This window comes from Poecilia mexicana, unplaced genomic scaffold, assembly GCF_051168715.1.
Source record: "Poecilia mexicana isolate PSO_F unplaced genomic scaffold, ASM5116871v1 scaffold_19, whole genome shotgun sequence".
NCBI classification, from domain to species: domain Eukaryota; kingdom Metazoa; phylum Chordata; class Actinopteri; order Cyprinodontiformes; family Poeciliidae; genus Poecilia; species Poecilia mexicana.
In genome coordinates, this window is record NW_028263388.1 from 22,065,071 (window position 1) to 22,092,774 (window position 27,704).

Below are 27,704 nucleotides of genomic sequence, written 5' to 3' on the forward strand. Positions count from 1 at the left end.
CAATGTTTTATCTTTCAGAAAACACACCTGCAGTTTTTGTCATGACAGTTCATTGTTGCTCTATATAATTAAGCCATTTAACAACTTTGGTCTTTGCAGGAACTTATTGTTATCCATTTGATTGAGTTCCCACAAAAAGTGTCACAATCTCAAGAGCTGCTACATTAAACAGAATGTTAGGATTGCTAAAAAAATTGATTTTTTTCATAGTAATATTCCTATTTGACAATGAAGTTAGAGAAATGAATGTTAAAGTCAAAATGTAATTTTAAAAATGAAGTGACAAGGATGTGAAAACGGTAGAAATAAAGAAAAATGTTTGTAACTTTTGCACCGGTGCCGTCTTGAGTTCAAAGATTTTTTTAATACATAAATTTAGACTATTTTCTCAGTTCTCAAGCATTTTTCCCTCCATATCTTGACTTTTACTTTATTTTATTTAACTGAAATTGTGTGGCAGCCATTACGGCTTTAACAGAAAGGGAAAAATGATTGTCTTCAAAGTCCTTCTGTTGATTTGACCACAGTTTGGAGTACAACTGCCGCAGCATTTGTACGAAAGCTTGACACCGTTTCCCACCGGGTGGAATTATTTCTGATGTGACAAAAGAAACGCCTGAAACAGCAAAATCATAAATTAAACATAAAATGGGCTAATGTAAGTGGAACAACTCGACATAAGACTGCAAGAGAAAGGAGAAACAGCCACTGGCCTCTTTGTCGGTGCGTCAGAACCAGGAGAATACAGGAAGCAGTGCGGGGTGTAACAGAAGTAATGAGCTGGTAAAATGAAGATGTATCACAGAACAACAAATGCAGACTTTTAGAGGACACGCCGGATTCACTCTCTCAGGCCCGTGCAAATTATTCAGGCACTTGAGCATTTCATTGATTTCTCTCAGAAATTCAAATGAGGACACAACTCTGTCTCTTCCACAAACAATTCACACACCAGGGAGAAATTATAGGTCTTTGTTCAGTATCAAAATTCACCTTAAAATGAAAGTCAGCCCAAAAAGAGCAGATGCAGGGCCGTGAAAAAGGTAAACAACTTTACACTGATGGACATGAGTGGCTTAAAGTGACAGGCTAAATATTTGGGTAAAGGGAAGGACCGGCGGCTGAGGCAAACAGGGAGGTGTGAGAGGATCTTTATGAGTTCAAATAAAACAAAACCAAAGTGTGCATTTGTGTTCCCAGCTATCATTTAGTGCCTGGTAATGTGTGCAGCGCAGTCAGTGTGTGAAGATAAGTCTCTATCTTTGTGCCCTTGTTGCTCTGCAGACGCATTATGAGGTCCCTCCGAGACACAAACAGCCATCTAATCTCCACCGAGCGCGCAAACAGGAGCGGCTCCGACATGACCGACTCTCTCTGTCCTCTCCACCTTGTCCTGCAGTGCTTTGCAGAAATAGGAGAGGGGAAATATTATTAGGTCTTAGGAACCGACCATAAAAACCTGCTAATGGTCTCATACTTCTTTTTATCCGCATTTTATCACTTAGTTCCCTTACAGAGAAGCTCTGTGTTTATGTACATTTACCCATTTCTTTCCCCTCCATCTGTTTCACAGCCTGTGCCTACCTCAGCTCTTCTCCCTGTAATGAGATCTCATTCTGTCTTTGTTCCACTTTTTTTTTTTCCATTTGTAAATTAATTAGAAGGGTGTCGAACCAACATAAAAAGGTAACAAAAAAAAAAGAATTCCTCAAAGCTGTTTTGTACATTGTCTGAAAATACTTGTCTGACGGTATTTTGCTTTCATACTGAAAAGGAATCTGGTTTAATATCAGCGGGTGGAATGCCAACCTGTCAGACTCTGCATCACAAACTAAATAGTGTGTTGAAATATGCTTATTTTTGAAGGAAACAAATGTGGTGTCTCTTTACATTCGTAATTCACAAACAAATACATTTTCAAGTTGGGAGGAAAAGTGCAAAATGTTCTGTTATGATGACTAGAAGGTCTCTGGTTTGAATTTCAGTAACTTTCTTGTTTTCGTCTTCTTCCCATGGATGTGTGGGATGTTTACAAAGACTCTCCAGTTTTGTAGCCTGCGACTGTGTGAGTTTCCCCTCCGCCCCCAAAAGCAGATCCGATGCTCACAGTTATTCCCAAAATTATTTGCAGTTTTGAAAAAGAAAAAAAAAAAGATTTAAAATGGCTCACTGACAGTTTAAGCAACCAAATGCTTCTTTTTGAGCGCTTTCACTGGAGTTTATTTTTGGTGATAAGCTTCAGTTCTTTGCTATCGGAAGGCCTCCTCGCCATCACCCTAATGTGGAGCTCCCTCCACAGATTCTCTATCAGATCAAAGTCAGGACTTTGGCTGGGCTTTGGGCTTAACTTTTTGGGGGGCATCAATTATTTTCTTTCCACTGGCAAAAAACCATCTGAAACACCAAAACCTGGTTTTGTTTTCTCTTCTCACTCTTAGTTGACCTCGAGGAAAAATCTGGTTTTGTTAAGGTCTGCATGAAAGCTCAAATCCCCCAACAACTGATTAAAAATGTGGTGAGTCCCATGCTTTATTCTTTATTCTTTTAACTTTTTCTTCCCTCTGTTAAATGCATGTATTTTCCTGAAGTTTTTCTAACACTTTTACAACAGATATCTTTTAAAATCAAATGTTATTATGCTATAAATAGGATGACGTTATACATAAAATAAAATAAAAAACTGTATTTCAAAAATTTTACAAACAGGTTTTATAGGTGAACCTAATCAGTCGTCAGGCTTAGCGAAGTAAAAATGGTGTCTGAACCTTGCTAGCATGGGTAAAATATTTATTGTAAACAACATCAATGTTAACTCAAATATTACATATGAACACCGACCATGTATTATGTTATGTGCTGTAATGCAGCAGCTGCTTCGGTGGCCTCCCACAAACATATTTGCTTTGTCCTATACTCGTGTTTCTGAGCACGATGTGACATGCGACAGATAAAACAAACACGTTTTCAAAGATGCCGTTGTGTATCCACGCTCTGTTGTACAAGAACAACTGAAACAGTATAAAGAACAATCTCTCAGCGTGGCAAAGAAGAAGATCCAGTGCGTGCACGAGTGTGCGGCTGTGTAATAAGATGCAGCAGACTGAGGTTGAAAGCTAATCTCGACATATAAAGCATTTTCAGCCCAGTCATGTGAAACAGATGCAGTGCAACCTGTTCGGTGCCTCTGTGTGTTTGAATATTCACGCTGCTGCTTATGCCGAGCCACTCATCTGAACGTGTGATGCCGGTATTGTTTCGAGCACGCAGAGCCCTTGATAGGAATCGCATCATGACAACACAGAGTCTATAGTTGGATGATGACTTTGCGGTGATGGAAACACGCCGCTGAGCATCTGAAAAACACCCCAGCTCACTGCGTTGTAAAATTACAAGAGGAAACCGTCCAGTGGGATATCTGACAGCAGAAATCGTCTTAGAATGCCAGGGGAGTCAGCATCACAGTGGGTTTTATTTGGCTGCACACCATGATTGGATACAATTACAGTGACATGATCAACAGTGCTAGTCTTGTGAAACAGATGCAGCAACGCGTGGAAGTCAATTGCTACTGAATTTGCTACAAAAAAAACAAGCATCTCAGCGTTTGGATCAATATGGGGAAGTAAGAATGAACTTTAATATGAAGCAGTTTTTTCCATATCAGGGTATTGCTTAAAAATTGAGATTGAAGAGAGCAGATGGGATGATGTCCTCTGTAAGGCACTGCGATGTAAATTAGTGAGCAATTCTATACAATCTTTCATATTTTAGTTCATAAATAAGTCTTGTGGTTCGTAAGATATCTTGAAATGAGCCAATAAAATAGTCTCTCCCCTCTCTTCTGCTGAAGCTTGTGACTCTTTCTGCAGGATATCGTCAGCAGGTATCCTCACTTTTTTGCACGCTGACTCTGTGAGAACGGCATAATGGAGACAGATTTACACCCGACATATTATTTCCATTTCTTGAAGATGAATTTAACTGAACTCTAAGGAGTGTTCGGCTCCCAAGTTATTTCATAGTTTCCATCCCCTGACTCAAACTTTTCAATAACCTTTCTCCTGATTCGCTTGGAGTGTTCTTTTGTCTTCATTCTGTACTGGTAGCCAGGGATACTGATTAACCACTGAATACTTTGCGCTTCGTCGGTTTCTTGAAGTGATGTCCAATTTAAAGGCAGAATATTTCAACCATCATATTTTGTAACTTTCAATTAGAGGCAAATTCACCATGTCTGATTCTGATGAAAGTAAAGTGAACGGTCATCAGGTTTCTCAGAAAGACAGTCACAAGTGACATCTCTGTAAAAAACCTTCTGCAAAACGGCCCTGACATTTCTTTAGATGCCGTTTCTGTAAAGATTGCAGGTTTAAACCTTGCTGCAGAACGAACCCAAGGCTCACAGGCTCAACGTAAACCTGCTGCGAACGCTACAGATTCCCATACGACCTAATGGACCTTGGGGAACTAACAACAACCTTTTAGATGATGAACAGCCCAGAAGTCCCCTGAAAATATTCTGCTGGTACTTTGTAATTACCTTTTAGAACTGTTCATATTTAGGAATATGTGACTTATTAGTAGGTTTATTAATGAAGCATAACACCCTACTTGCATTATGCTCATTACAAATATACAGCAAGGTTTCATATGTATCTGCATGAAAATAACCAACTCTGGCTTTTTTTTGTTACTAAAGTTAGTCTGACTTCAAAAATTAAAGAACTATGTGGTAACTTATGCATGTTTACCCTTGTCTGAGAAAAACAGATCTATTTAATGATGAAGGTCTACACTCCTTACATGCAAATGAAACATCTTTTGATTTTAAATGTGTTTTATCACTACAGGGTTATGAATTACCCTGTTAGCATGTTATTATGCAGGCATGAAGGACATTTTGCACCCTATTACCCATGAAGAGGTTTCTGCAAATTGTCATCAACCTAAAACAACACATGTGCTTTCATTTAGTCTGAGCATATTTCTTTTCTTTGCCCATGGCTGCTCCACTCCACCCTGAGGCTGTTTTCTAACGTGGAAAGAGCCGTGGTTTTATGCAGTAACACAAAAGAACACTAATTCAGCATATGTCTTTGTACCACATATAGGTACATTTAGCTTTTCTTGCAAATAAATTAATTGAAGTTCAGCTCAATATATGCCGTTGAGATAAATTCCACATCATCACAGTAAGTACTCAAAAATAGGGTTGTTTTATTTAAACCAAAACTAAATAAAACTCCCTACAGAACATTGTGTAAAAATGCATTGCAACCAGTAATAATAAAAAAACTCAGTCTGCAAATATTCTTTGTTTTTTCTGCTACATATAAGCAGCTCTTACCATTAAAGCAAACAAACAAAAAACAAACTAAATATGTTTAACCAATGCAGATGAACAGATGCTGGATAAATAATTCAAATTGTGGAGAACAAAAAGTGACTAAAATACAGATTAAACAGCAACAAATAACTAAAAATACAAGGAACAGAAAATAAATAAGGACTTATAAAAGAAGAAACAAGAAGACTGCTGTGGACTCAATAACTATGTAGCAATGGCAATAACAAAAAAACAGTAAAATAGAAATGGGAAAGTATGAAGAGGACTAGATGAAAGAAGACAAGTATTAAAGAAAATGTAAAAATATACAGTGAAATAAGACTGAAAGCAAAAATATCAACATCAAAATATCTGAACAGAAGAAAGCAGAAGTTGACTCATAGAGTGTTTACTGGCTCATATTAGGGTTTAGAAAACAGATGCATTTTGTTTTTCTGCGTTATTTGATCTGGAATCAGAAGTTTGCCAAATTCTTGAGTAATCAAACAAATATTTATCACCAGGCTGAAGATACATAAATTAAATTTTTGGGGTTAACTTAAATATCAAGATATACGTAAATTTATATCATGATATTTAAAAGAATGACATTTCAATGATTATCTTTTTGAAAATGTCATATTTAACATGGAGTTTTAAATGTTAGAATGTATAGTAAATTGTTCTCTAAATCGGTACGGTATGTTATTGAGCAAATTCAAAAGAAGGCATTTATGTTGAAAGAAATGAATGCCAGTTAATGTTGGTTTTCTGAATTAATTTACAGTACGTGTTTTTTATTTTTCCTTTTAAAGAACTGGAAGTGTTTGTAATGACAGATGTCTGTTTGTCCCTGTGCTCAAAGTGTCCTCTCCTTTACCAACCAGTGCAGCATGGAGGGAAACATGCCATAAATCTGCATCTTTAATGTTTATTTGTTTTTACGTCTAAACAATAAAAGATGTTCAAAAGTATGTTATAATTTACAAAATATAAAGAGAGGCACAATGTAGTGAGTCAGAGAGAATATCGACAACAATTTTATTTTGAAAAACTCAAATTGTTTTTTTTTTTTTAAATTAAAATATCCAGTAACACTTTATTTGAAGGGGGATGAATAAGACTGTCATGACACTGTCATAAACATGACAAAACGCCTGTCATGAACATGAATAAGCCTTCATGAATATTTATGACTGTTGTCATAAAGCGTCATTCGGTAAATTATGACACTTTTAATACAAAGCTGACATTATCCAAAATGTCTTTGTTATGACAACTTGACATTAACCAGGAAATCATTACTGATATAAATTTGTTATAAAGTATTACTGATTTCACTTTAAAAATTAGATAACTTTATGTTACTAAAGGTAAAGTTTAAACAGTAATGATTTATTGGTTAATGTCAAGTTGTCATAACAAAGACATTTTGAATAATGTCAACTTTGTATTAAAAGTGTCATAATTTACCGAATGACGCTTTATGACAACAGTCATAAATATTCATGAAGGCTTATTGATGTTCATGACATGTGTTATGTCATGTTTATGACAGTGTCATGACAGTCTTATTCACCCCCCTTCAAATAAAGTGTTACCAAATATCCTGAAGTTGTTTTGGTTGACATAAATCTATTTGGTTGCAACTATAAAGCTAGAGTAAGCATGGACAGAAAGCAATGAATTCTTAGACCTTTTCACAGAACATGCATGTAAACCGTCAAAAGTGGAGGGTTTGGATTAAGCCAGCCAGCTTGCACACCTGATTATATGAGAATAAATGGCTGTTCATGAAATTCAAGTCTCAGACCACGAGTTCAAGTTAAGTCTTTAGTCTTTACTATTAAAGTTTTTCTTTTGCAAGTTCCAATAGAGTAGAGTAATTGACACTTGTGTCACCTTCTCTAACCTGTAGAAGGACTAAAATAAAGATTCAATTAAGAAAGATTAAAATATTAAAGCATAGCTGTCTTGGTGTGTTCCTGGCAGATTCATTTCACCAGAACTGGACTTGTTCAGAAGCTTAATTCAGTGTTAAAAGCAACTCAAACCTTACAGATTTTGATAAGAATAACATTGGCTGGAACATGAATTGGTATCAACAGGGATGCAATTTATGTGCATATAAAACAAGTTTCCTTGAGGTAACTAAAATACATCTAAACTCTTCCCCCCTCATTTTCAGCTTATATCTTCTTGTGTCAAATAGGAAGAGAGGAATTTTATTTTAGTTTGCTTAAAAGTTTATGTAACTACACCCTTCACAAAAATGTAAAGGCTAGAGCATAGTAGATTGAGAGGGAAAGCGCTTCTCAAGCTCCTCCACAATAGAGTTCATGTTCGGGTTTGGAATGTGTCGAATGGAGGAGTTATTCTCTCCCTCGCCTCCTCTTCCTTCTCCTCCTCCTCCATCTCCTCTCTGTTCTGGCTCTCCCCCAACCGCCAACATGTCCAAAGAGTCAAGAGAATCCAGAGAGTCCACAGAAGCCCGGCTCTTCATGACCTTTTTGAGTGGAATCTGTTTCTGGTCTATCTGACTGAACATGTTGGCCACAGACTTCTCGATGTCTGCTATGTTTTGGATGTTCTTTAAGATTCCCTTCAGCTCTTTCCGGGGAGGCTCGGGCTCCGTGTGAACGGGCAGCGGCGGCGCCCGGAGAGACACGGGCCGCAGCACCGGCGCCTCCGAGAGAGTGGGGAGGACAAACGTGGACGGACGCACAAGCGAGGGAGATACAGGAGGCGGCAGAGGTGGAGGCGGAAGTGGTGGGGGAGGAGGAGGAGGCGGAGGAGTGGAAGCACCATTAGGGGCGGAGTTAGATGGAGCTGGAGAGGCAGGAGGGATGGAAGTGTTACTTAGAGGTGGAGATGAGGGAGGGGGAGGAGGAGCAGAGCTGGGAGGTGGTGGTGGTGGTGGTGATGGAGGTGGTGGTGGAGGTGTTGAAGGTGGATCTGGTATCACCTCCAAATGTACCTGAAGTCTTTCCTCTGCAATGTGATTTCCAGTTAAATTTGCTCCAAATCGCCTTAGTACAGGAGGTGTCGGCTTGTGACTCGGCGGAGGGCTGCCTCCATCACTCTGAGTCACTATGATACTCGGAGGACCTTCCATAATCTGAGGAGCTGGAGCATTGTGGGAAGGGCTGTACTTCTGATGCTGGGGAGTGTCTGTGATTGCAGAAAGTAGGATGTCAGAAGACAGTGAGCCTCTGGAATCTCTGCTTTGCCGTTGTTTCATTTCCTGGAGTGCCTGTTGCTCAAACTGTCTGGCTTGTTCCTTCACTGTCAGCTTTGGCTCAAGACTAGGGCTTCCCATCACATCTGAATCCAATCCGTGTTCAAAGCCCGAATCCAGACCAGCGTCTTTGCTCTCCTTGAATTCAGCCTTCAGAAGCTCATGTTCCCACTGCACAGGGTCCATCACCACCTGCCGCCTCAAAGCATCATACATTTCCTTTCGATGCAACCTTGATGGGAGAGTCCAGCTGTGTCCACTTCCTGATCCCCACCCACTGTCGGTGCTGTTGTATCCCCCAAATCGCAAGTCACATCCGGGTGAGCTGAGCCTCAGCCAGGCGTCTCGAAGTCGTCTCCTAGAAGGGGAAAAATTCCCAAGAAGGTCTCTCCTCCTCTGGTTGCTTCCAAGGTTTTCAGGGCTACTTAAGGTTCCATCCTCATGGTAGATGGGATTCTTGGTAGTTAGGGGGTTTTCGTCCGACAGAAAAGTGATGTTGGACTCAGATTTGGGGAGTTTGTTGAGCACCCCTCCATTTGCGAGACACTGGTGATGGGCGGCGATGGCTCGTGTGGCAAAGTCCGAGATCAGGCGCTGGCGGTCGCTTTCGTCTAAGCTGCCAATGCTGCTGCGACCGCCACCGTGGTTTGAACGGCTGATAGATGGATTGAAGGAGAAAAAAAATGAGACAGAAGATGAAATGCAGGGAGGAACAAAGAATTAAAAACAAAGTAGGTGGGAATTAATGAAAAGGAACGATGACAGTAAACTCTAAAGGATATAGCAGAGAAAGACAAGGGCATTTTTGAAAAAGGAGCAGTAATGCAAATCACAAAATTAAATGTGTTGGTCAGCAGACTACCAGGACACTGTATGCTTATGTGTGAGCATACACATGTACTGACAACAGACTTTAGATTAGGGTCCCTTACAGTAAAAAAAGTAATGACAAGTTTCATAGCCCTCAAGCTTTTAATATAATTTTAGATTTTAAATTAGAAGAATAGAGGTATTTTATTCAGATTTTATTAAATAGACTAACACATTGTAAACTGACATTTTCAAGACAGTTTTTTTTTTATTATTTTTTATTAAAGCCCTCAAGGATGGACACAGTCATGATCCTTGCCAGAAATTCTCAGTTGCATTTATATCTGAACTTGGACTGGGCCATTCTAACATGCATATAAAAATGCTTTGATTTTAACCATTCTGTATTAACTCTGGCTGTAAGTTTATGGTCCTTGTCCTGTTTAAAAGTGAACCTCCAGGACAATCTCAAGTCTTCTGCAGCCTCTAATAGGTTTTCTTCTGGGATTGCCCTGTACGTAGCTCCATTCACTTTCACTTACAGTCTGACCACTTTACTTGTGCCTGACAAATTAAAGTATCCCCACGTTTTAATGTTCTTACCACCATGTCGTACCACGGGGAAGGCGTGCATTAGGTGGTAAGTGTTTCTTTTTTCTTTTTTTTATCTGACCAAAATGTCATCGCCCTTATATTTACTTAAATTTCAAGGTGTCAAATTACAAAGTTGAATTTCTTTTAAGTCATGTTTGACATATACAGCATTTTTATAACAACTGAAGCCAGTGTAGTTGCTGGATTGTGCTATAAAATTGCTCTATGAGCCTGGAAAATACATAATACTGTCCCTTACTCACATGAGATGTTCAAAGTCTGGGAACATTATTTAATAACCTAATCCTTTTTTTTTAGTATTTATGCATAACTGTCTACTGTGTTCCTTGGTCTTTGTGATGCCAAGAAACATGGAATTGTTCAAAAAGTATGAATACTTGCAAAAGGAAGGCACTGTATGCAAATTTTACAACAACAAAAGCTGATCATGTTCTCCACTGGGCACTGCGACCTGTTCATTCAAGATAACAAATTTGCATTCTTCATTTGTCATGACACATAACTGGCTTCTCATATATGTAAGAAAGAGAACAGCACTTCAAAAGGGGTTGCAATCTGTAACTTGGTAAAAGAGAAGCAAGCTTTACTCTATGACCTGACATCCTTCTACTTTTCCTGCTAACAAAAATCACTTAACGAGCACGGACAAAAAACTAGCTACAGCAAGAATTTCACTCTCTTAAACTAGCCACAGAAGCAAAACAACATTGATGTCTTACTTTTGTCTTTCAGCCATGAATAAATGTGTAACAATGGAAACAGAAAAGAGGAAAGGAAAAAAAGAAAGTGAGCCGTTGATAAAGAAAAAACAAAGAAAGTTCTCAGAAGCTTCAGAAAAGAGACAGCAATTCAGAATAAAGCCAAACTTCTCCTGGACGACACCTTTCTTAAACACATGGCTGCTGAGAATAGGTTAAAATTAGGTTAATAATAGGTTATTATATGTAACTGAAAAATGTGTTTACAACATGGCACGTTCTAAAAGAGCTTTAAACAACTGACTTTGCCTTATCACATAATTAGAGAATCTGAACAAGAAAAACAATGACATAAGAACAGCTCGGTAAAAAAAATAATATAATGAATCATGATTGTTCTACAGTTAGCATTAGGCATGACATTTCATTTCACAGTGAGACAAAAAAAAAAAACAGTACCAATATGCTTTGTCGCTTTCTCACTTGGCTCTTATTGTGTTTCTATGACTGGAGGGGTGTAGTTGATTTCTCTATATATGTATATATTTTTCCATAATACCTGATCATTCTATTATCTGTTGATAATAAAGGGCAAACGGTTTAATTCACTTGAGACAAATATGAGTTTTCTGCATAATGTCAGTTGCATATGAAATGTAGCTGCAGTGTTCAGAAACAGATTTAGCAAAGCAGATCTTTATAGATATGCTAAGTAGGCATTTACTATATGAACCGCTCCTGTCTTAGCTGCTGTGGAAGATTGATAGGTAATGTTAAACTGGAAACGCACATCCAGTTTACTTAAAATCACTTTGAAAGGGATGTCTTTGCAATAGTAAATAACACTCTAGAAGCACAATTTTATGCATCTGATACTGAAGCAAACCCAATTTGAGCTCCACCTTAGTCTGCCTGTGATGGACAGTTTGAACATGATGAAAAACTCAGAATTTTGCAACATCAGAGACAGACATCATGGGTAATTGCAGATATGTTCCACTGCTACAAAATGTACACAAGGTCCAGCTAATAATTATCTAAATAGCTGGGGCAGCCAGGCTGTTTATAATGCATTGAAGGTTCACCTCCAGATGGTCAGGTGCTAATTAAGCATGAACAAAAAAAAAAAAAAAAAGCAAAACCCCAGACAGCAGTGTCATGTCACATGTACCTTACTCCGTTCGTCTGTGGCAGCACACTGTAAATTTTACACCTTTCCTCCCGATAGTCATGCAAAGGGTGCAAGAGGCACGGCTCATAAGCTGCACTTTTACTTCACAGATGAGACAAAGTGAATGTTTCACAAAATGTGTTTACTTTTTTAATGAAAGCTATGAAAACAATTACTTTAGATACCCAAAAAAAGAACTAGCAAAAAAACAACAAAAAAAAAACTTTCTCAGTGACCTCAACATCAAGGGATGCAAATTTGCTCCCTTCTGAGTTTTTACGTTTATTTGTTCAGCATTCATGATTTTGCAAACCGTGATTTTTACATTTTTTGATAATACTCCCTTTTAATGAATCTTTTAATATGTTTGGACTTTACATTAAAACCTATAACTCCTTTATAATGCAGCTAACAGAAGGTGATGGAAAACATTATTTCCTCTATGTAAATTTAAATACTGACATTGAAATATAACCGTGCAAAGAGACGAACTAAAAGAAGTGAAAAGAAAGGCTTTAACCTATTCAAGACCTTTGTTATAGACTCAGCTGTAAATGTGCTATAATTTGCATTTTGTCAGCTTTTATACATTTTAGAGATTCAGTCCCTAACGGATGGCAAAACCACAGAGCACACAAGGATTTCACAGAACCCCTCAAACTCCCTTCTCTGCAAACACTCCTGCTTGCAGTAAAACATCATCCCACCACAATTAAATACGCTGTGCAGCTTATCAGCAGAATTAATTTTTGCCCAAGGTGGTCTTTATAAATTACAAGCTGCATTTATATCAATTATCTTATATCCAAGTTCCATTCCGCATACATTTTTCAAAGGATCACATAGGCTTTAGTCATTTCACATGAGCAGACACAAACACACCCCGCTTGTCATTTGGAGATAGTTTTCACCATCTTGCATATGAATTGCTCTCATGTTAATAGGAATGTGGAGGCATATCAAGGACAGACAGGAAACTAGCGATGCATGTAATGCTGATAAGAATTCCTCTCAACTTCTCCTCAGCATCTGAGAAGAATTATAAATAAACTATCCAAGCACTGCCTGCTGTTTTTGTGGGGCTATGCACACGGTCCCCACACAGCCTTGAAAACAATGGGATTTGGTTTTATCATGTTCCAGGTCTGGATAAGAATGCCAAAAAGTAGGAAAGTTAGGTTTAGGAAAATTTGTTAATATTTTATCTACATGAGTTGAGTTTCAACAATCCTAAAAAAAAAAAAAAAAAGGCATTCTGCTTGGTGGCCTTGAGCATGATGTAAGGTCTCCCTGTGCCCCCCAAAAAATCTTTTTTCGAAAGATCTTTACAGAAGAACACAACATAAGTATTATTAAACACTGTCCACATGTAGCAAAACCTACCAAGTCGAATTAAAAAGTAAAGAGGGCGTATAGATACAGTTTTGTCAAAGATGCAAAGAGAAAGGGTAAATACAAAGTATCGACTCAGATTGACCAAACAAAAACACACATCTGAGTTTTCAACATTCCAATTGTAAGGAGTTTCTGAACACTGACGCTTTCACTTTACAATTATGCACAGCGTTTTGTTGGTCCATCACATAAAACTCCAATAAAAAAGTCTTGAACTTTTTGATTATAGAGAAACAAAATGCTAAACACTTAGCATTTGGAAGGCATTTAACAGAAGACACATTTCTCTCTCTAAATTTCCAAATTCTATGCAAATAAGTGGCTTGCTTCCAACTTTGGTTTTGTGAAGAATCACTTGCTTATAAGAAAAAATGAGGCCTGCAGTTGTTATTGTGGTAGCATCTTTCATAGTCACTTAAAAAAATGCAGGAAATGTGGAACTGCGCACGGAGACACTACAAAGCAATGGAAGCTGTCACACTGCCAAACTCTGGAGCATAATGGCCTTGAAAGTGTGAGCTAATGGCTCTGCTTTGACTCATTAATGTAAATGCCACTTTCACACTTCACTTACATGGCGTTGTCACCGAGCTCCTCGTACAGGTTGTTGGCAGTCCCTCCCCCGGGTTTGCCTGTTGGCAGTGCCATCTGGATGCGGGCTGTTTTGGCACACTCTGCTTGTCTCCTGGTCACAGAAGCAAATACAAAACACCAACTATGAAAAAAACACTAAAAGTCTAGAGGAAAACCATGACTCCACAAAGTGGAGTCATGCTGGAACAATCGTTCACGATCGTTCGGCTCATCAGAGGTAGTAAAGAACACTTCTTCGATTAAATGTAGCAACATTTAACCTTTTCACATTTTTATCATGCTACAACACAAAGCCTGGAATGAAACTGATACATGGATCATTGACAAGAACAACACTGTTGATGTACGGCCATAAGAATTTCCAGTTAAACCTCCAACCGCATAGGGACACAGCAAATATATAAAAGAGACTTCTGTGGTCAAATGAGACAAGCACTAAACTTTTTGACCTCCAAGAAAAATGCTATGCACGGTGGAAAAGTAACTGCAAAACACCCTGAAGATGATCACCATCCTGACGGAGACGGTGATGGGGGCATCCCGCTGTGCAGATGCCAAAAACTAGAACAAAACCTGATGCTACTACTTGAACTATTTCAGGTTTTCTTCCAGGAGATCCTAAGCTTACAGTCTACAATGTCATGATTTCCAGAACAAAACATATTAGGTGAAAGAATAACGATCGAAATCCTGCTGCCTGACTATTCAAAATCAATCTGTAAAGCTAACCACAAACCACAAAGACAGATTTTTGTTGCTTAAATGCTGAAATAAAATCGAGAAGACCAGCATGTCAGCATCATCAGCATCGGTTTCAGCTCTTCAAACATCTTGCAGATGGTTTCTCACCTTATTTTCTAAAAGCATAGATATGCTTACAGATCCATTTTATGTTATATTACGGTTCTTTGTTTTGCCCAGCCATCTGAGGAAAAGCATTTCTGAGTCATCTTGTGCTATAATGGTTATAGCTTTCTATCACTCCTAAATAAAGAAAAAATAATGTTTTGTTCACATTTCATATTGTCTTTATTCTTTGATTTGCTTCTGGAAAATCTCAGATCTTTTGATGCTGTTGTCTGCTTCTATTTCTAGTCAAATGTTAGCGTTTGTTTTTAGTTTCCATTCTGTGTTTTCTCTGACCTGAGCTGAGTGTCACTTTGGTTGCTCCGTGTCTGTTGCTGTGATATATTTCTAATTGAAAACCAGGACCCCAGGACTCCCTGTGTCAGGGCTCTGGTGACCAGCAGGTCTGCTTAGTAATTTGTCTGTCAGTGAAATTTTGAATGATTAGATCTCTCATCTAAAACTCTAAACAGAAACTGTGATTTATTGTGACTGTCTGGCCGGACTCGAGGAGCTGGGCTACAAACATCCAGGTTGATGAAATGGTTTACGTCAAAGCGGAAATGTTGATTACTAACAAGTTTACCAGGCTGAGTTCATAATGTAACTACCAGTAGGATATAGTTGATTTAAAATGTAGCATTAACTACTGTAGTTCGCTGATTATACCAGATATAGCCGAATGCAGCGGCAGCTCTGGCTTTAACGATAAACCGGCTGATCACCTCTGTTGCTCCCCCAAGCCAGTTAAAATGGAGAACATCATCAAAATCTATGAACTGAATTAAATGCAGTGCAGTTTCACACAGAGTGAATATGTAAAATAGTCTCCCTAAAGTTGGAGGAGGTGCCAAAGCCCATTTTAAAAAGTGACATTGGATTCTAGAGCCATAAAATCTCATTCAAATGTTTGGATGGATGACAGATGGAAATGAAAGATGGACAAAAACTAGTACTGAACAGCTGAACAAGGAAGGACATTCTGGAAATGCACATTCACTCTTTATTTGTTTTCTTCTCCAGAAAAGTGCCTAATTTAAAGTCCAATTCTTTTCCCAGACCATCTCAGACGGCGTGGAAACCCTGAATCAATCTCAGAGTTCTTCAGGATTCATTTCTCTGATTGCCTGCTGTCCCCCTTGTTTCACAGCCACTTCTGAACTCATCCATTTCATAGTCCAATGAAACTCAGCTGATTAATCACAGTGAAAAGTGTCTGGGACGGCTATGACATTAATATGATCAGGGGAGTATAAAAGCGGGTACTCACTCTTTGAATCTGGAAGCGGCAGATCACGCAGCAGATGAGAGACAGAGAGAGAAAGATTGGGATTATTTGGAGCATAAATCACGCGGCATCTTTTGTTAGCCAAATTTACTTATCGTAATTTACGAGCAAAGTCGTGCAATTGCTCTTCATTAAAGTCATTTAGCAACAGATAATAGCGATTATCATGATAATGATTATCGCTGTGCTTTTTCCCTCCCCTCCACAGATCTCCACTCCTCTGCCGGTTTATTTGTGTGTTTCTCAGCAGGAGAAGACCAGATCCAATTTATTTGTGTATGCACAGCTGTTTATATGCATTTCGGGGAATTTAATAGCTTTCATGGTGGAGTTAGCTAAACAAACTATTACAACTGGCACTATGGAGCAGGCTGCCACGCCGAATCATCTGGGGCAGTGACTTGCCCAACTGACGATGTGTCTGCTCAAACACAGCCTTCAGTAATTACAGCAACTTCATTTTAATTCCAAATATTACAAAAGGCCCAGTATGGCCCTCAAACGGCTGTCAGGTGGTTTGTACCTAAAGAGTGAGGCATATTTTAAAAGAGTATTTTTAGCTGTGGATCAATACGTGCAGGAGGATGGTGACTTTTGGACTAATTCCAAGTAAACTGCAGTGTCTGTGTTCATCGTGATGAATGAACCCTATCAGAAGACACAACAGCAAAGCCAAATTGCATATTACCATTAGCTATAACTTACAGCACTGAGTTCCCAGGTAATAACCGTTAGTGGGATCAGATTACTGTTAGTTCCGGTCTATTTATGGGGATTTGTTCATACATAAACCAATTGGAATTTGCAGATGTGTCTTTCTGTCTGAATTGCTTAAGATTACAGTGTCGGTTTTACTGCAAATACGCACAAATAAAACGATACTTACTGTCTGTATGTGATAATGACAATTAAAATAGCGGGAACACAGCAGATGATGATGATAACAGCCAGAGCCAAGAGCGCCCCCTCTGTGTAGCCAACGCTGTGCACAGCTTTCTTTACGCTGGCCACCACTTCGGGGGTTCTGATTTCCAGAATCCGGCCACCAGGAGGGAGGAACGGCTGGAACGCTTTGTTGATGTCCAATAGTTTCCCATCGAGAAACCTTTAAACGAGAAACACGCTGCTGTTGTCACGGTTTTGTATTTAAATCTGGTTATTTAACAGCCAAGACTAGTTCTGCTAACTAGAGCCTGCTCATCAGCTCGGTGGGTGAGCCTGCTTGAAATATTTTTAATTAAAAAAAGATGGAATATGTTTTTTCTCTCCTCATGAATGGTGTGAATATAGACCACAATAATACCAGAAATGTGTCTGAAATTAAAACTGTTGTATATTTGAATCTGAAGGCAAACTGTACATTTTTAAATTTGACCAAAGCTCACTTTAACAGAGTACAAAACAACTAACTATGTGAAATGGTATTTTAGTATTAATTACAGTGTCTTGCAAAAGTATTCATATGCATTGTTACTTTAAACTTTTTTCACTTATAATTTGTATATCAATGTAAATGATGTTCTTACAAAAACATCATTTACACACAGTTATCTTACAAAATGAATGAAAGACCTAAATCTTGAATAACTAAAGTGTAAAGGACTTCAGGGTCCAACCCAAATTACATCTATTGGGGCAAAGTCAATAGAATAGAAAAAACATAGCAATGACCAAAATAAAAACTGAGTATTTTTTTCTTTGATCATTTTGCTGATCAAAGACCCCAAAACACTCCGGTCTAAGATCCCTAAAAGACAACTGGTCCAACAGCTTACTTGAAGGTACTTATTTTTTTCCAATATAGCACAAAACAAATAGATTTGCCAATAACTTAACGGGGAAATAAAGTACATTTGCTCATTCCTGAGTAGCAGGTAAGGTGCTTACTTGAAGAGCTCCTGTCTGGATATGGCTCTGTTTGTCAGAGGATCGATGGCATAAATCATGAGATCTGACTTGGTGTAATCTTCAATCTCCATCGCTTCGCCATCCCGGTGGGGCCCAATGGTTTCCACGACAACCTTTGCGCCGACCACCTGCTCCTGAACGTAGCGTTCCAAAATGCTGAGGACGGAAAATACCTGATTTAAATATTTGAGTTTGGAAAACACCTCATTTTTTTGTGATAAGTGAAGAATGTTGAGCATTTCTTTTTTTCCAGAATGACAAGAAGAATCTTTGAAGTGTAGGTGAAACTTTTAGATCTCGTAAAACAAACTGTCAAGTATAGTGATGACGGCATCATCCTGAGAGCCGGTTTCACTGCTATGGTGTAATTTAATTAAGGAGAAAAAATTTTAAATCCATTAATCTTGTGAACTTCTTTGGGACAAAAGAAGAATACAGCACAACTCAGTGTTTGAACAAGACAAAAATCCTAAATATCACACGTTTTGGAATAAAAGATTCAGCAATTCGTATTACTATAAATCTGTATAGTAAAAAAACGTCCTTTGTTCAAAAGCTCGGTTGACGCCAGACATCTAACTGACTCAGTGGTCAAATATCTAGATACAACTTTAAGCCAAAAGTTTGTTGACTCTTTTGGCTTAAGAAATACAACATGAATGTTGTACCTCTGCAGCTCGCTATTGGAGAATTAGCCCATTTTTCAGTGGGAGTGTATGTATATATTTGAACCTGACTAGTGGAACAGACAAAATCCACAATAAATATGATTGGCTTGTTGGTTTTAACATTCACTGAAGCTCTTGTATGATTTCACCTCCCAAAAAAGGAACTGTTCAAATGCATCATTAAAAGCATAAATACAAAACAAAGTTAATGCCAACAGTGAGTGTGAACTTCTGAGTGGAACTGAATTCAAACAAAGCCGTCGGACTCCAGCCCCACTGCAAATGCATTTATCCCCTCCTGCTGGCTGTGCAGGCTTGTGCTGCTAAATGTTGATTTTTAATTTATTTTTTTTCCCCTCCCTCAGTAACATCTGCTCACCACAGGAGCTCCCCTGCTGTGGTGTGACTGTGTGAAAGGGAGAAGCTTGTAGAGGTAAAAGCACATAAATTAAAATTATATGTAGAAGCCAAAACAAAAGCAGGAGCTGACCGTGCAGCTGTGGTGCATTGTCACAAAAAAAAAGCACAAACGAAGGAATGCATATGCATATCATGACACATTATGAATAATACATGGGATGTTTAGTGCTAAACGCTGTTTTTGCTTTTCAGATATGAGTAAAAATGTGTTTCCCAGACTGTGGACAGACATAATTCTGCATGAATTAAGCCAGAGAAGATACAAATCACACTGGAGCAAAATAAGGTATCAAATATTTTAGCTGCTTTGCGGCGTGTAAAATGTTTCTGAAAATCTCAGATAATGAGGAAAAGTTTCACAAGAGAGCGCGAGAGACGGGATTAAGCTGAAACAACAGGCAGCAAACACAACAACAGATAACTGAGCAAAAATCATCATGCTGAGCATTTTCTCAAAAATTTAATTATCTGTTTCAGGTCAGTGCCTCTCAGTTAAAGATTTTAAATTTATTTTAGAGAAAAGGGAGACCTTGAAAAAAATACTGATATTGGGTCGTATTATGAATCATAGTTACGTGTGTTTCTTTGTGCTGTTTTTGCTCCCTTCAGGCTTCATCATAGTTCTTCCTTCCATTCTTGGTCATTACGCCATGAATCATATTACTGACTCATGGTAATCTATTATTCAGGTAGCTTTTTAAAAACCGACATATTATACCTACTAGCATATTGAATATGACTGTATGAAACTAAACTAGGTTTAATTGGGCTGAACAAAAGTAAAAGAAACTGAAATGGACTGTAAAGTGGATAAGATGGGATGATTTATGGCTCTAAATCAGAAAAAAACAAAAAAAAAAAAACAACTGAATGCCTCATCATGGTGTGACCTCTTTCTTCAGTTGGAGATATTTAGATGTCTTCAGGTAGCCCTACCCTGCACTGGGAAAACTGAACAGTAATTATGCATAAATCAGTGTCAAGAAAATCAAGATGGAGGGTCGAATACAGTGAATAAACAACAAATATTAATTGTTGTGCTTACATATTTGACATTTGTCTAACTTTGCATCTATTTTTGAGAATCAAAAATGTCTTCATGCCAGTGAGGATACCATACACACTTGTTGGTTTTATTTTGAAAAGCTAATCTGTCTGTTTTGCTACATTGAGGTATGCTGCCTGGTGTGCCTCATTGTATCACAAGATCGTGCCTCCTGACTCAATGAGGTACGAACTACTGCTAGCTGATAAAAAACAACTTGAATGCTTCACAAATATGCAAAATATTTAAGGATAAAAACATCATTGTTACCTGAGCAACTGATCTTTGTTTATTTCAACATACGTTGGAGGGACGTTTGATACGACCACTTGCATGTCCAGCTGGTTCACAACAGACACCTAGAAAAGAAAAACACTTTAGATGAGATACATTTTAATTGGAACCTGAGACAAATGAGATCTTTACCGACATAGTGACAATTAATAAATAAAAAAACGAGATACTAGCCAAATAATCCTCATTCACTAACAGTTAAAAGTCTCCAATAATCTGAGTTAATTTCTGCCATTCATGTTTAGTTAATTTGTGCAGAACACTTTAAACACGTCTCAGCTGAAAAGGTTGAAGAATAAAAACACACACGCACCACTATCTCTGCTCTGCTGCTGTGTCCTTGACCGTAGTTGTCTGTTGCAGCCACCTCAAATTTGAAATATGACCTCCTCATGTTGCGATACGTGATTGCCGTCTTCACCACACCGGTGTACGGTTCAATGACAAATCCATCTTTGCTGTCTTTAGTTTCTTTTCCTGTGGGAGGGGGGATGATGAGCCTGTACACCATGGCGCTGTAGTTCCCAGTGTCTTTGTCCACAGCCTGGAAAACGAGCAAAAACATTGGCAATATTGCATATAATGTCATCATTTACAAAATACAATAACCAGCACAGTCAAGAGGTTTATCTAAACATTATCTAGTCCATTATCTGCAGTCCTCATAATGTTGTGTTGTTATGAACTAATTCAGAACAAAAACATTTCCTTGCCCTTAAATAATCTCCTGAAAGTTTTCAGGATGTAATGAAGCTTGCTCTTACACTTGTTTTACTACGAAGAAGCGGCAGGGGGGAAGCTGATTCGTCTAGCCGTGTGCAGATCCATTAATCTATTCTGTCATTGTGGCTAACTATCAGCTCCTGCCCAGACAGACAATGATTTATAGCAAGGTGTTACACCACAGAAATGCATATTGCATGCAAAGCTCTCACACACCCAGCACATCAGAGGTAATGCAATGATAGAAATATATATGCATATATATATATATATATATATATATATATATATATATATATATATATATATATATATATATATATATATATATATATATATATATATATATATATATATATATATATATTATTTTCTTATGATAAGGGACAAGAGAAATTACGCTATTTAAACCTAAAGTCAATGTAAAACACTCCAACACAGACCGGCGCTAAGGAAATTTAGAATATCTTCTGTACTACACTATTCTATGCTGTAGCTTTACAGTATGCCATATTGAATTATTATGAAGCTCTCTTGTGCCTTAGAAATAACCGTTTTGACACAAGGTAAAACATACATTTTAGAAATCTTGCTAATCTTTTGATTAAATTCTTTTTAAAAATTTAGTTCTTCCAAGACTGCGAGGCAACCCTGAGGCAGACTGGAGCCTCTGTCACGTTTTAATGGCTGCAGGCCATCCGTTCTGTTTTTGCTTGCCCTGACTGAATAAACATAAAGTGTAACAATGCATGAGCTTTTAAAAATTAGTCCGGCATTCGTGTGCTGCCTTCCTTGTACCTGGGGCGTCCTCTCATCCATGAAGTCAATCAATGTGCAGCCAGTGGCAGAAAGTGGAATGGCAAAAATGGCATAAGGGTGTTTCTTTTGTCTCCCCCCCCACAACCTTAATAGTCTCTTCTCTGTGAGTTTCAGTCCAAGAGGTTTCATTTCAGTTTCATGGCAATAAAACTGGTTGATAACATTCAAAATAATTGACAGTGGGGTTGATTCTTTCTGCTCCCTGTGAGATGCTGTCAGATAGGACCATTTATGTACCAGAATCATTTATTTTCCAAAGAAAAAACTCTGGATTTTATGTATCCCTGCTTTAAAAAAAAACAAAGAACAAAAACTGTTTAACAATTTTTGTGCTAAAACAACTTTTGCTGTCATACTCCTTTTATAAAATCCCTGTTAAAAATAACTGTGAAGGAAAGGACATAGAAAAACAAGAAGTGTGTTTAATGAAAACAGCTGAAAAGTGTATCCTTTAAGTAGCAATAATAATAATAACAAAAAATCCCTAACTGGTATTTTTGAAGTAATCATACAGTTATAACCCCCAAATGTGTGATGGTACATATTAATACACTTTACAGTTTTTTTATATATATTTATTTCTCTTAAACATTTTGTATATTTGTTTATGCTGAACATAGTACAACTATTTTTATTTACATGTCTGATCACAGTTGAAAAAGACAAAATGTGTAAATGACGGCATGATAATGATCACCTTTCCAGTTAAGTTATGTTCTGCAATCCAAAACATACCGACTTTCACTTAAAAACGTGTAAAGTAAAGTTAAATTCCCTTATTTTTACAGACAAGCCTCACAAACAACGCTGCTCTGCCGATGTGTTTACCAGCTTTGGAAAATAATCAACCATGGAAGCTGGGATAATTGGCCGGTGCCAATTATCCCAAAAAGGTAAACAAGAGCCGGCCAGACACAGCGTTCCCTCTGCCAGGTCAGAATGAAAATTTCATAGCTCCAAATCCAGATCAACATGAAAACTTAATTGCCTCTCAGCCGGGCCGCGCTCAACTTCTGGTAAAATTTTCATGTGGATTCATTAATGACTTTTTAGATATGTATCCCAACAAACTGGAACACAGCTGTCCAGCCTCCATGGTGGAGGCAGCTATTGGCCACAGCAGCGCTGCCATGTCGTGCGTTTGTAACACGGGGAGGAAATCGTTTTTGGATTTGTGTTCCTCTTGTTCCGACTTGTTCCTCTTTGCACCCGTCAAGTATTGGAATCAGTGTAGTTGCTGCATGCTTCTGCTCTGATTATGGATACTAGCTCATCATCTTTTAGGGAAACTAAGAAAAATGTCTTTACATTAAGCTTCTGACAGATCAAAGAAAACAAACTACTTTGAGTCATCCAACTTTAGATTATTTAGTATAAAATCCACCTGACAAAAAACACCCCAACATTACGCTTTTACAACTCTAAAGCTGACACTTTAGAGAATTAGACAGTAAATAATAGGTGATACTAATAAGTGCAAGTGATACTGATGTACTTATTAGTACATCGGTATCAGTACTAATAAGTACTGATGTACTTATTAGTACATCAGTACTAATAAGTTTTGTTTCCTAACTGGAAACAAAACTGGACACAAGTTTTGATGAAACTGCTGCATCAATTTTAATTACAGCGCTAATGTGTGAGATGGGAGTCCTAAAAGTGCTGTACTTGGCAACATTCAGTCTTTGTTGTGTCTGCTCCACAAAAAAATTTAAAACCTGTCTGGAACCCGGGGAAGCTTTAAGCCTTTCTCTTTCCTCTGTTTCTAAATCCGTAGTTCATCTCCTGCCTCCTCTCACTGTCTTAATCCTCAAAAGTGGATGGTTATAAGGAAACACAAAGGGGATAGAAAACAAAAATAAGGTAATAAAAAATGAATCATCTCCGCACTAAACATGCTTGTTTTTTTAAACTCATGCAGCTGCATCATCAGCCTGTTTGTTTAGATACGCTATTCTGTTTCATTTAGTACTGCAAGATGAGCAGTTATGATTTAAGCTCCTATTTTTACTTTCGAAACGTTTGCCAATTGTCTTTCATAACATAACAAACAGCATAGCTTTAAAAATGGGATATATACAATAAATCAAAAGGATTAAAGTGTGTCTTCTCAATCACAGCTCCTCCATCAAGCCATATCTCTCCAGTTTCCTCTAGTCCAGGTGAACTTAAAAAATGAAGCCATCAGTGTGCTAAAATGGATTACTTGTTCCCTGACAGCAGGAGGGAGGACAAAAGAGAGGAGGCACAAAATAGAGACTCGAGAATAGTCTGAAAACCCTTCTCATCTTGGCCAGTTTCTCTAGAAACCAGAAGTGCAAGAAACAAAATAAATCAATGTTCTGTGAGCATCTAAATGCTATACAAAAGCATTTTTGACAGGACCGCTTCAACTGGTGATCAATGATGGTTTTAGACCTACAGCAACTTTAGTTTTGTAGGAATGCTGCTACTAGAATCTAAACAATAAAACCAACTCTTAACACTTTCCTCTGCTTTGAAGCAAAGGAGTTTCAGACAACATTTATGTAAAACTGTATGATTGAAGAACGACAAGAAGACATGCAGACGTGCCGCTCCAGAGCCGTTATGTTTTTACTGGTTTTATAGGATAAGCTCCAAAAGCATCTTGGAAGGATTTCTGAGAGGACAGAGAGGCAGCTGAAGGGACACTTAAACATGAACGGCAGAAAGGCATGACAGTCTGCTCTGATGACGTTTGCACGGATAATGAAAAAAAAGGAAACCTGAAAAACTTCACGAAAAGATTGAGAACTCAGATTGATTTTGCAGTTTTAATGACCGAGGTGGTCATGCATTGCTGTGGAATGTAATGGAAAACAGAGCAGCGACTGTGAGGTGTGATAAGGCTGCCATCAGGAGCAGCAGTTTGAAAACTACATACGAAGGATATCAGTAGATGAGTGATGACTGAATCCTCATGAGGGTTCATGGTCAGACTAGTCATCCTTCCCCATGTTTCCCACAAGAAGACATGAGTATGCATAATGTACACAAAGTTGGTATGAAGTGTTTTCTTGTCCCCACAGAGAGAAGGTTAACTGCAAAATTGTCAGACGTGATCACCACTATTCTAGACAACTGGACATCCAAAAATGATGTCTGACGCTTTGTCATTAATGTATTTAATTTCCACTAAAGTAGTTTTCTATGGTGGCCCATGTGTCATTTCTCAATCTCCTGCTGAAATAATCCGGAATCCAAAAACACTGTTATGGCTTTCCATCCTTTAATTGCATTTTTAAGATCATGGCATAATTGTATTTAAAAAAAAAAAAAAAAACTTTGTGATGCAAAAATCTCTTCCTCACATGCACAATTTGACACAAGAGATCCAAGTTTGCAGACTGTTAAAAACTTCTTGGATGATGGTCATAATACATGGTGGACAGAGTCCAGACTCATTCAGTAATATTATTTTGAGAACAACGTCCATCTTCCTGAGAAATCATTTTTTTTCAGTGACTTCCATCCAAATCGTAAAACTGTGTTCCTTTCTGCTCATGTCTCATAATATCTAGTCTATTGCAATGATGTAATTTCTTTTTCTGCAGCCAATGGCTGGTTTATGAAAGCAGCAAATTTAATAATCAAAATAAGTTGGAGGAAAAAATTTAAAATGAAATATAACCCGCAATAAACAAATCCTGTAAAAAATTTCCCTTCGTTAGGATCATTTTGGGCTGGTGACGGATGTTTAGGGACGTTTCCGACACAGCTCGATTTTCCCTGCTGCGTCATAAACTTGCATTCTTGCCCTGAGATCTTTTGTTACATTTGTTTCCTACATTCATGTCCAAAATTATGCTTCAACAAATAAGAGTGAAATTGAATATAAAGTCAATTTTCTGTAGTATTTTTGCTTTATTTTTCTCTTTGGTACAAATCTTTTGCGTTTGCAACAGGAGCTAGCACACTCCCCTTCCTCACAAAACTATTAATTTAATCTGGGTTCAGGCTGTTATGTCAGAGTCATCATGTAAGGTCTAATAAAGCAGGGATGATCTTAAAGATAATTAAACATCAAAGGCTAGACTTTTATGTAAGTGAACTCGTTTGAGTCTTTTGTGGAATCCAGCTTCATTAAAACATATTGCACATTTTTTAAAGATAGGACTTGAAAGGAACAGGCTTTGTGATTTATTTTGGATGCTGAAAGGTATTTTAATGAGACTGGATCACACGAGCTGTTCATTATGATATGAAATTCCTTGCAGATAGGCAAAAGGGAGGCTTTTCAAGCAGTAGATAAAGAGAACCAAATGTTGATGTTATCAGGTAATCCTGTTACATACTGTGCTTCTAAAATCTTCAAACACACGCAAAAGACCCGGAAAGCAGACAGAAATTATTACCACTTTTAGACTTTTTTTATTCACCTGTACTTGCAAGACCGAGGTGAAAGTTTTGGCATCTTCTGCAACTCCTCCAATGTAAAGAGATCTGGTGAAAACCGGTGGGTGGTCGTTCTCATCCTGGACATCAATCACCACCTGGGCTGTGTTAGCTGAAACACACAAACAAACAAAATATGATACACACATTCTCCGGATCTAAGAAAAAGTCAACCTAGTTGACTGACTACCGGTTCAGTTCCTGTACAAATTCAGACTCGGCCAAATCTGAACAGGAAAAATGGCAACTTTGTCCGTTGGAAGGACAAGCAAGCACTCTGCGAAAACATAAAATCGTACCAAGCATTTTTGTCTCGTTTCTAGAGGAAATATCTTGAAATGACGCAAAACTAACTGAAAAGTAAAAAAAGTAACTTCTATGCAACATATAGTAGATCAGGGGTGTCAAACTCAATTTCACCGAGGGCCAGTTCAGCATATTGGCCACCCTCAATGGGCCACATTGACGGTACAAATCAGGAGTGCATCCCTGCTAAAACACCCCAGACAAAAGGCTGACTTCCCTCATTCAGTTCTGTAGAGGCTTATAATGAGTCAATGGTCCAGGTGTGTCAGAGAAGGAAAGCATCTAAAGCTGCAGATGGTAGCTCTGGAAAACTATTTGGGCACCCCTAGCATAAATGTATAAAAATACAATGTTGAAAATAAATGAAACACCTCATATTGTTAAATAACTGATTTTATCTATTGAAGTTTTAAATATTACATTTGAGTTTCCGTGGATGTAAAATTACTGCTCAGTTTAAAAATTACAATATTTAAATCAGTGTTTAAAGGTAACAAATAATAAAAACAAGTCACATGGACAGACATTATAGACGTTACGCCACATGTGTCAAACTCAAGGCCCGCGGGCCACATGTCGCCCGCCCCAGCATTTTATAGGCCGATGATTGACTTAAAATAGGTTCTGAGCACGAATTGACTACAAACTACATCTCCCATAATGCATTCCGATTGTTACCAGCCAACATTACGGCTTCTCGCCACTAGAGAGCAGCAGAGTCACCTCAAGCTGCTTATTGATTTTCCCAGTGAATAAAACTGAGACATGACAAGCTAACATCAAAACGTCCAAGAAAAGAAAAATCGATTTACAAGTAAGACTGTGAATGAAGATGTGTGTGAGTTGGTGTCAGGGCGGCAGGTCGCGCTAGACTTTTTTTGTTATCCCTTATCTTGACCGACAACATAAGAAAAATCGGTCATGTACTATTTTTATCCGTGAAATTACAATCATATTAACATCGGCTATTTAGTCGCATTTTATGCAGTTTAGTTAATATTCACCATGAATCCAGATCCCATCACAAATTAAGCAGATAAATGTATCTACATTTTTCTCGTAGTGAAAAAAACCACTGACTGGGGCCCCAATAACTTTTAATAAATTAAATTAAGGGACTT

General features: G+C 38.0%; 1 protein-coding gene across 1 annotated transcript in view; it reads right to left on the reverse strand.

The window, feature by feature from the left end:
- Positions 1–7,317: 7,317 nt before the first annotated feature.
- Positions 7,318–27,704, reverse strand: part of LOC106927976 (protocadherin-15-like) — a 134,790-nt gene continuing 114,403 nt past the window's right edge. The window contains exons 25-32 of the mRNA XM_088001069.1: positions 26,262–26,389; positions 20,630–20,860; positions 20,293–20,381; positions 17,869–18,045; positions 16,868–17,086; positions 15,964–15,972; positions 13,828–13,938; positions 7,318–9,219 (exon numbers count right to left, since the gene is read on the reverse strand). Coding sequence (XP_087857195.1) covers positions 7,608–9,219; positions 13,828–13,938; positions 15,964–15,972; positions 16,868–17,086; positions 17,869–18,045; positions 20,293–20,381; positions 20,630–20,860; positions 26,262–26,389 — 2,576 coding nt within the window. The 3' untranslated portion in view covers positions 7,318–7,607. The remainder of the gene's footprint in view (positions 9,220–13,827; positions 13,939–15,963; positions 15,973–16,867; positions 17,087–17,868; positions 18,046–20,292; positions 20,382–20,629; positions 20,861–26,261; positions 26,390–27,704) is intronic.